The sequence below is a fragment of the Vigna umbellata genome, chromosome 9, assembly GCF_029865625.1.
Source record: "Vigna umbellata cultivar VRB3 chromosome 9, Vumbellata_1.0, whole genome shotgun sequence".
Classification (NCBI taxonomy): Eukaryota; Viridiplantae; Streptophyta; class Magnoliopsida; order Fabales; family Fabaceae; genus Vigna; species Vigna umbellata.
The window spans coordinates 39,394,183-39,404,795 of record NC_142173.1 but is presented as its reverse complement, the minus strand read 5'-3'; the positions used below and the strand labels follow the sequence as shown (position 1 = coordinate 39,404,795).

General features: G+C 35.7%; 2 protein-coding genes across 2 annotated transcripts; one reads left to right on the top strand and one right to left on the bottom strand.

Moving 5' to 3' along the window:
* The first annotated feature begins 620 nt into the window (after nucleotides 1–620).
* LOC124839794 (protein SOB FIVE-LIKE 5-like) lies at nucleotides 621–2,151 on the top strand. The gene is made up of 4 exons (XM_047315720.2): nucleotides 621–1,298; nucleotides 1,384–1,464; nucleotides 1,588–1,663; nucleotides 1,758–2,151. Exons 1-4 carry the CDS (start codon nucleotides 930–932, stop codon nucleotides 1,781–1,783), a joined length of 552 nt encoding a protein of 183 aa, XP_047171676.1. The 5' UTR covers nucleotides 621–929; the 3' UTR covers nucleotides 1,784–2,151.
* A 1,149-nt stretch (nucleotides 2,152–3,300) lies between these two features.
* On the bottom strand, nucleotides 3,301–9,969 carry LOC148193485 (WD repeat-containing protein PCN-like). The gene is made up of 11 exons (XM_088098936.1): nucleotides 9,685–9,969; nucleotides 9,449–9,583; nucleotides 8,838–9,138; nucleotides 8,682–8,745; nucleotides 8,353–8,466; nucleotides 8,039–8,201; nucleotides 6,801–6,954; nucleotides 5,946–6,538; nucleotides 5,062–5,243; nucleotides 4,411–4,692; nucleotides 3,301–3,839 (listed from the first exon to the last, which is right to left on the bottom strand). The coding sequence occupies exons 1-11, from the start codon at nucleotides 9,844–9,846 to the stop codon at nucleotides 3,533–3,535; spliced, it is 2,457 nt and encodes an 818-aa protein (XP_087955062.1). The 5' UTR covers nucleotides 9,847–9,969; the 3' UTR covers nucleotides 3,301–3,532.
* Between the last annotated feature and the right edge of the window lie 644 nt (nucleotides 9,970–10,613).

The following is a 10,613-nucleotide window of genomic DNA, read 5'->3' as shown; positions in this document are numbered from 1 at the left end:
ACCAAACTCAACTAAACAATCACTTGAGATAGTTCCAGAATGGCAATTATGCACATTAAAACTGTGAAATTGTAAAGCCTCGAACTTTATAGTGTGGCATGTCATGTTCTGGGTACTTTCTGAGCTCCCCAATTTCAGCTGGAAAAAGGGAAAGTTCAAAACTGCTGAACTTCACTTGAGAGTTAAATATTGATTGGTGGGTGACAGTCATATAAATGAAGTGAGAAACTGTAGTTTGTTGGTTGTTGCAAAGCAAGCAAGCACAATATTTGAGGGTGTGGAAGAAGATAAGCAAAGCCTAAGGAGAGGGAGCAGAGTGCATTTATTGTGGAGTCAAATTACAAGAGTAGTAACCATTAATAGAAACAAAAATCTAATCATTAAAGTATCATTAGTTGTGACTTGGCCAAATTAAGATTAACTTTTGTCCTGAAAGGACAGCACTATGTTTTTATGGGAGCAATGCAATGCAATGCAATGCTGCCATAAATCATAATCTCTCGCCTTATCACATTCTCTCACTCTTTCACTACCAGACACTCTCGTACACACACGTTCACAAGGCCAACTGGCAATATTGATTCATTCGCATAAAGATAAAATAAGAAGGCGAAAGGATTGTGCAAAAGGACAGAACCAGTTTACAATTCTTAGACAATTCCTCTCTCTTTCTACCTCTTTCTTATTTTTTTTTTATATCAATTCTCCTTTTACTCCTTTTCTTACTTGTGCTTAGAAGAAGAACTACATAAGAAGCACAAGGGGTAAGAGACACAGGGAAATCAAAGCAGCTGCTACCTCTAGCTCCTCTACCACTATATGATCTTTCATTTCATCCTTCGTCTTTTACTTGATCATATTTCATATCAGACATATTGAAAATCTATTAAAACAACACCAACCTTGGTGCCTGAAGAAAGAAGGGTCGAATGGATTATCAAATATCTTCTGCTTCACAATACAGTAATGGTAGTGAATCCGGTTGGACCCATTATTTGGACCAATCTTCTCTTTCTGAAAATTACTTCCGGAGGAGAAGTGGGGTGGTGGAGGATGAAGGAAAGGGAGCAAGAATGGAGGAGTCTGAGGAAGATTTATCCATGGTGTCTGATGCTTCTTCTGGACCTCCACATTATGATAACGAATACTGTTGTCAGAATTGGTATCCTTGCCTTTCTTCTACAACCAAAGAATCCCAAAAGAAGAAGGTCAAAGAATATGGCAGAAGTCAACAGTCTTCACCTCTCGATGACACTGCAAGCTCTCCGTTTTTCAACTATCCCGTGGAGAGTCACAAGGTTAATTTCACTCACAAAAATATGTTTATGCTTAGCAGCCAAAAAGAAAAAATGCTAATGGGTTGGTTCTTTTGTTCTTGAGCAGAAGCAAGACAGTTTCCCCGGGAATGGAGAAGTTGAGAGTGCATTGGATTTTTCTCAATGCGTATCTGCGACAAGAATAAAGGTAAAACTCAAGTTCTAGTGCTGATTATTTCATCAAATTTTTCTGTTATGTTATAAGTAAAAGCATTAAGCCTTTGCATGGAGAATTTTCATTGCGTTGAGCTAAATTTATTGATCTGTGCAGAAAAAGACAAAATTCAAGAAGCACTTGAGTTTCTTGGAGAGGTCTATAGCTGGAAAGCTTGCCACAGAGGAAGAAGGTGAAGATCCATTTGGGTTGAAAATTTAGTTTTATTACTGAGAGAAGAGTGATGGGAAAATGCTAACAAGGGTTTTGTTATGTGTTCTGATCAGGTGGTTTTGATGAAGAAGGGAAATGAGTTATTTTGCTGTAGACTTTGTCACTGTTGTTGCTGCATTGCTGTGGAAAGAGAGACCAGAAGAATGGAGGTCAAAGGAGAGAAGCTACTCAATGTCTGGCAAAAGGAACTCCTTTTTCTTTTTCTTTTTCTTTTTTATTTTTTCAAAATATTTTAAAAAAGAAAAGCTCTTATGTTGTAATTTTACCTTTTTTTTTTTTTTTAATCTACTCGTATGCTACTGCCTATGGTATTGGGAGCAACCTAAGAGAATATAGGAAACTGAATAAGGTTTGTGTCCTCCATTTTCTTTTGTTGTCATTAGTGGCAGGCATCTCTGGGACCTCCCAGGTCGTGTTCTTTTGATACTATTCACAAACTCTTCCTCATATGGTATTCACTATTCCTCCTTTTTCTCCAGTAATAATAAACACAAAAGAAAACCGAATTAACTAATTCACCACTGAACACAGCTAGCTAGCAAGAGAGCCAGAGAAAAAGGAAAAGTCATTTCACCACTCACCAGCATGAAGCATATATCAAATCCAAAGGCCTAGTAATGAGTAGTGACCCACTTTATTAAGTTGAGGCAGTGCCAGCCTAGCTCACAACCACTTTGGGTGGGTAAATGTGGCAAGGTAACTTAGCTTCACACCCAAAATGGACAATGTATCCAAATCAAACCAAAAGCCAACCTTCATTTTAGGAGCAACCCCACCACCTTGTGAAAACTATTCCACTTCAATTCTCATCCATTCATAACACTCCCTACAATTATTGAACTTTTGTTTTGGTAGGATATATATCAAACAAAATCTTTTATTCGTAGTTTTTATATCCTCAGACTCCAACCAACTGCATGGATCTACTACAAAATAACTCAGATATTTGGAAACGGACAAACTCATTATTATTTCACCTGTCATTCTTACTTTATTGTGTACTATTTAATTAATATTTGTAATTGGAAATTACAGTGTTACAACTCCTCCAATGCCAACCATGGAACACGCGAGATTTAGAATGGAAGACTCGCGTAGCTTTCCAACATATACACCGAATTAGAAAACGCTTAATATAAAAAATTAAGTTGCTTCCAGATTCTCCCAAACACATTCCTACGCAATTTAAATATATTCTTTGATAGATGTAAACATTAAAATCATTCTTCTAACTTTAAGATGTGATATACGAGAGGTTTAAATCAGACTGAGCGCTTGCTGCAACTATTGCATTGAAAGCTTTGGATACACGCTCTCTCCTTCCAATCAACGCCTCAACTTGAGTTTTCGGAAAATAGTTTCAGTTTACTCTATTTATTTACTCCATCCGATCAATACACTAGGCATGTGTAACAGTCTTTGTGCAATTTCCAAAATACTTCAGAGAAAATCAAGGAAAAGAAAATAACTTTCAAATTAAAAGGAAATAAATACAACTAAATCGCCAAAAATCTTGTTATGAAACGAACTGCTTTTATATGAAATTTTAATTACATATTAATCATGTAGTATGAGAAGTGTCAAGATTATAATACATAAAAGCAGCCAAAATTAATCTGGGGATTTGATTAAGAGTAAAAGTACAGAACTTGTGTAAATAAAAAAATGTAAATTGAAGCTATTACTAATGGAACAAAATTGATTATGATAACACAATACATGATTCTAGATCCTCCCAACCATGACGAGACAAAAAAGAAAAACAAGGGACTTTTATCCCCATCATATCCCCTCAAAGCTGAGAACAATTCTCTAAGCTGCTTAAAGCTCATGTCCCATATATATGTCTGTGGACTGGTGGGGCTTCTAAACTCTTGACCACTTGCAACCAGGGTTTGTCTACTATAAATAACGAATTTTTTGATGTATGAGCTAAAAATAAAACAGGATTCTCTAATGGTAGAACTTGAAAGTTCCTCCTAACAGGTTTATCTATTGGTAAAACTTCAAACTTCCTCTTAGTCCCCTTCTTAACACTAAAATATTGTAAATTCCCAGACCTTGAATCTTGTGTGTTAAGCATATCACCTTCATCTTGCTCCACAGGCAACCCAAAGTCAATCAAGCACATTGCCCTGAACATTGAATAATTTTCAAACATGAGAAAATGATTAAAAAATAAATAAATAGAAAAACAAAAATTATTTCGTAGTTCTAGTTTGAATCACAATTCTGAAACCAACTGACTTAAGGGTTAACTTTCCATGTATCATGTGTCTTAAAACAACAGGCATAGATATCACATTACTGTCTGATTGTTGAAGATACCAGGAAAAACAGAGAAAAACCTAGAAGCAAATCTTTCTTTCGATATTCTAAAAAACTATCACAGAATTACTAAACAGCACGAAATTCTTCATACACACACACACACACACACACACACACACACACACACACACACACACACACACACATATATATATATATATATATATATATATATATTAAGCTTCACAACAACAAAATTTAAAGAATACCTAAAACATTAAGGGGGCACGAGTAATAAAGTAATAGGGCGCTTATCACATGTATAAAAATACTATTTTTCATAAAACATGCTCATTTCATATTTGATTTTTATCATTCCACAAATGGAAGTTGTCAACTTCGTATTAACAAGGAAAAAGAAAAGGGCATATTTACCTAGAGCTGTAAACAACAACCGAAGATGATATTGCCGTTGGAGAAGATGAAGCTTCTGCTGGAGGGAATGAAAGCCCAATAACTTCACCAGGAAATTCCTGGTATCTCCTAGGAAGGGCAAAAGTATGTCGTTTGGACCATTCTCCTAACTGCTTGGCCTCTACGTCAAGTGCATACACTTGATTTGAGGATGTTGTAACTATCAGAACGTTGTCATTTTGGGGTGGAAATCCACCAGCTGTAACAGAGGCGCCATCTAATCTTGAAATGAACCAGTGCTGGCTGCAACACAAGCAAGTTTATTATATAAAATACAACAAAATATCAACATCAAATAATTCATGCAATCAATGCCAGCTTGTAAAGAAAAGCACACCATACAAAAGAGGGGAAAGAATAACACCCTTTGCTATTTTACAACACCTAATCAGAATACAACGTTATACTACAGAACTACCACGGCAAAAGCAACAAACATCCAATCAAAGCTCTATCAAGATTGTCCAACAATTATTTGTCTCCCCAAAAGTTTATTTTATTTTCAAATTTCTTATCAAAAACAAAATGACCAACTATCTTCAGAGAAGCAGCAGCTGCAGTAATGGGTATCCAGAATTAAAAAGGAAAGATTAAGCAAATTAGAAATCTCACCTTTGTATCTCCAGGTTAAATACATATATATCCCCAAAACAGTTCACAGCTGCCAACCATTGCCCATCAGAACTAGAAAACAATCTCGTTATCGGTGGCTCAGTTGGAGGCAAATCCTCATCCTGAGACTCACAACGTGGTGTAAAAGTATGCACTAATTCAGACTTCCCAACATCCACAACCTACAGCATTTAAAACCATTATGTTTCAACAAATCAAACAGATTTTTACAGCCTAAGATCATATAATTTAAACAATTTGGAAATCACTGAAACAAATCAAACAATAAATAAACTTAGAAGTTAACTGAACAAACCAATATAGATTAGAAAACCTTATAGCAAACAAGAACAAGTGCTCATGCATTTGCAAGTGGAGAGGACACTGTTCAAAAGATAAAAGTATCAACAAAACATACATTTTTACAACTTAAGATCACAGTATTTTAACATATAATTTGGAAATTACTGATAAGTAATCAATAAATAAACTACATGCTATAAAAACCAGTGTACAGTAAAGAATAACGCTATTCAATAATTGATCATGCATTTGCAGGCAGGATGGAAACTGTTCAATAAATCACTAATAATAAAGAGTTCTGTAGATTTTTCTAGGAGGATGTGGCAGATTCACAGTTGGTTAGACTACAGATCCTATCTGTAGAGCAATAACAAAGTACATTCCCTAAAAACAGTCTTCAGGTTTAGGTGCAAAAAGTAACCAGGGCCAACCAAAGAAGGGACCAGAATACAGAGCACAATCATCACAATATGGAGTTAATAACAACCATATTGACAAGTTCAGGAATTCTGACAAGCAGAAAGAACTTCCATTATTAAAACAATTAACTATAACAGATTTGAAGCATGTCACTGGCTTACATATATCCTTCTGTCGCAACCTGCTACTATCAACTTGGAAGAGTCATGAGAAAAAACCATAGAGTGGGCAAATGGTAACCTTTGAGGAAGCTCCCTTCTATCAACATTCCATGTGATTTTGCCCATTTCACACCTTCTCAGTTCCAAAAGACTAGGTCTTTTATGATCAGAGTATGCAAAGAGCGCCCCTGAATTAGAAATGGTGCTGCAAATTATCTTACGAGATGCCTTACTCTTGACTCGAGCAACTATTTCGGTCTTCGTAAGGGCCCCAGGGGTGGAACCATTTTTAAGCGGTAGCAAATGAACATCTATGTGCTTTGATGATTGGACTAAAAGCATTTTAGATTGATTAAAAATAGAATTGAGTACTAGTTGAATGGGTGTCCTTTGGGGTGCAGGACAGATGTCATGAGGAGGGAACTGGGTGAATTCTTTGACTGGGTAGGCAAAAAGTTTTGTGTCATCCCCTGCTGATATAAGCATGGGAACCCCCAAATGAGCCCACTTATGGTAACTAAAATCAGCAGGCTTCCTTGCACCTCGACTGCTCTTAATCCTCTTCCCTGGGTTAATTTCAGGGTTAATGTCACCTACACAAAAAAGCACAGATAAGTAACAGAAAATGGAAAATATATAAAAAAAAACTAAAGATACTGCTTATTTGGATAAACTTTTCAACAGCATAAAAACTTGTTTTTGGTATTCAAAAGAACTTCTGGTTGTACTGAAAGATTCACATTAAGAAAACAGACGAAAAACAACGTTAATTTTTCTCATTAGAACAAAAAACTTAACAAGCTCATCCAAACAAGCTAATAAATACTTGAAGAATAAATAACAAAATATATAGACCTTCAGGACTTATCGGTACAGCAACAGAAAGGGCCCTGATGTCGTGTGTATGAGACCTTACATGGTGAATATAGATCCATCTCTTCGTCATAGCAGAATAGTTGATATCATCAGCTGATGCTACCTGACTATCAGAAAGCTTGTAAAGAATAACCTGCAAACAAAAATAAACTAAACCAACATTATTATACTTCACACCAGTAACAGACAAAATACAGGATAACACTAACTGAATCAAAAATTAATGAACAAACAATAACAGAACCATATGCTGATATTACACATTACTCTTGAGAATATACAAAATTCAGTCAATAAATGAGACACCGTAAAAAATGACCAACAGTGGACCTTGACTACGAACAATTCGAGAAACAGCTACACATGCATTAGAAGATGCAGCAAATGTAACACATAACCAAACACCTATATATTTAGCAATTATATGACAGGAATATATAATAATTTGCCTGTAAAGTAATGACTTGCTTTTGAATAAAAATAGAAATACAAGACTAAGCTAAAGCTGTACGCTATTTTAACATGCTTATTTAATCTTCCTTTTAAACTGTCAAACTAAATCATGCTTATGTAATCTCCAAGAATAAATCCAATGCACGCAGTGCACATGACAAACTAAAGGCTTGTAACGGTCATATCAAAAACCAAATGACTATAAATATCAGTGTTTTCAAAACATCATTGTTTTTTTAACTTCTATTGAGGAAAATACACAGCTACACATTAACCCAAAAAGGTCATAGCTATCATCTTCAATCCTTGGCAAGAAGTTCATCACTTCAAGTGCCAAACATCCTACACAACAAAAATGGAACTACCTCTCTAGTGGTTCAACTTCTGACTTTTGGTTTTCATTTATTCTTAATGACTATACTATTTAAACCATTTAACTCTACTATTATTTGCATTATGGCATTTGTGTATGCCGACAATGCCAACAACAAAACATCATATGCACTTCCATGTGGCAACACCACATATTAATGGACAAGATAAAAAGTGCAGAGGAAAATATACAGTCACTACTTGAATTTGACCTCATCAATGACAAGACAACAGTTGAAAATAACATAGTATAAATCTTGTGATGAAAATAATGCGTGAGGTCAAAAATAAATTTCCAAATAAAATCAAGTGCAAACATAAGCAGCGAATTTCAATTTCAAAGATGAATAATTATGGGTGCACAAGAATTGACAAATCATAAAACGCAGTACCTGACCATCAGAACCAGCAGAAAACACCCTATTGTGATTAGGAGCTGCTGCCAGAGCAAATACATGGCCCTTATGTAAAGAATGTGCTTGCAAGAGAGTTCCATGCTGGCTGTCCCAAAACTGAACACTACCACTGCTGTCCGCACTGACAAGTGTACCATTCCTAGAAAATGACTATCTAATGAGCGACAAGAGTTTGCAAATTGGAAGAAATCTACCGTCAAAATTATAACAAGATGGTGTACGTGGATTGCAGATGTATGCATATTAGTCAAATTCAAAGACAATGCAACAAAGCATGTTTCCACTATCACCTTAGAGACAGTAATGACCATATGCAAAGTTCTTGCCCACTGCCCAACCCTCCAAGTCCAGCTGTAATCCTGTAGACTTCATTGCCCAATGTAGCATTCCAGCAACGTATCAAACTGTTAAGAATCAGACAAGAAAAATAAATAAGGGTACTCTCGGACACTACTAATGAAATGTAGATTATGTTGCTAGACAGATCTAGTGTTTTTTTTTTAGAAAATGGAGCATACAATTTGGCTTTTATAAAGGGAAAAATAAACGGTGCTAAGATTCAAGCAACATTAGCAGCACACAAAGTGATCTTTTTATCAATCACAAATTCAATACATACCCATCACTGCTTCCTGAATATATGTAGTTAGCATCTGCACTCCAAGTCACACTTAAAACTCGTCCTGTAAAACGCAACAAAAACAAACACTTAATGGCCATAAAACATAACCAACGAGAAACTGCTACACGACAAATAACTCGAGGAAAATCTCACCTGTGACAGGGGGAAAAGATTTTACAAGAATAAATTCATCAGAGTCAGAGATTTCATAGATTTTCAATCGTCCATCATTAAAGCCAATCGCCACACGTGGAAGCTCCCTATATGAACGCTCAAGAGGACCAGGCGAATGAGAATCATCATCACTATCACTGCTCTCATGATCATCAAAATCATGGAACCCGTTCCCATTTTGGGTCACCATAGGTCCATCCTTACTTTCATCTTTTAACTTGTCATCAATAGGAAACCTCATTGCCATTTGCCATATTGAGACTTCAGATTTCAGCACCGTCTGCAAGCACCAAGTGTGCAATTGGTAAACCAAAACAACAAACTCAAATAATAATAAAAAACTAAGAAAACCAACCAACCATTCCTAACACCATAAACATTACCCAGACAAAGCCAAGAACATATTCACTAAAACAACCAAGAACCACACCTAAACTAATCCTCTGAGGACTAGGACTGTCTATTAATTGGTGTTTCAGTTAGTAATGGTCCTCATTCTACAGCAAAAAAAAAAAACACAGTAAAAAATGTTCCCATTGATGCTTCCATCATATAATTGCCAAATAAAATAACTCCATTATATGTTATACCTCCTGTTTCAAGTTGAAAAGATCCCACCTAGAGACCGTGCCATCGACGTTGGAGGAAAACAAACGACTTCCGTCGACACCGCCAGGGCACCAAATAAGCGACGTCACTCTCCCCTCAGGACTTCCGTGAATAGTCTATAATTGTCAAACCAATGCATCAGAACTCATTCAAACACTCACAAGGAAGAGAATCGAGATAAAAAAGGATCGCCGTAAGTTATGAGTTAGGTAGTTACCAGCTGACAGTGCCAGCCGATGGCGCCGGGAGAAACGAGCCAGATTTCAAGAGAGCCATCTTGGCGAGCGGCGGCAACTCGTGCGCCATCGATAGTGGTGGCAAGCGCCAACACCGGCGAAGGTCTCCAATCGATGGACCTTACCCTGTAGGTTTCGACCATGGAGCCTCACCCCCCAAAACGGTGCGCAACAAGCAATTTGGAGAGTGGTTGGTTAGTGAGAGAAGAAGAGGAAGCCAAAGAGAATGAGAAAGAAAAAGAAAAAGAGGTTTAGGGTAGAAGAGAAACCCAAGGCGGCCACAGTTATTAGTTAGGTTTTGTTTTGAGGTTTAAGCGCGGACTTGGATTGGATTGGACTGATCCGTATATGTTCCGGGTTTGGTATCTCAGGCCCATCAAGCTTCTCTCACTTTTTTTTTTGTTTCATCTTTTTATTTTTAAAGTTCAAATAATAAGATATACCTTGTTTCTTATATTTAAAGACTGAATTGCTTTTCTATGATAATTGTTGTGATTTAAGAGAGATTTTCGCAATTATTTGTCTAACAAAATTGTGCATTAAAAATATAGTTTATGATAATTTGTTAATAATTTGTTTGATAGCAATGAAATGATAAAATAAAATAATTATTAGATTATTGTTGTAGAATTATTATCATATTTGTCTTCTGATAGGATTAGTTTGTTTTATCTTATCTTTCTAAAGAAATTTAGTTAAATAACAAGATGATATAATCTTTTTGTATATATGATATTTATAACAGATAATATATTACATAATATGTAATCATTTTGACACTTAACATTTAAGTTTAATTTTATTTAATATGTTTTGAATTAATATGTTCAATATAATATCAAAACGTTCGGATAGTGTCCGTGTTTGATATTAGAAGAAAACATCTGTGATTATATTATACTTATATTAT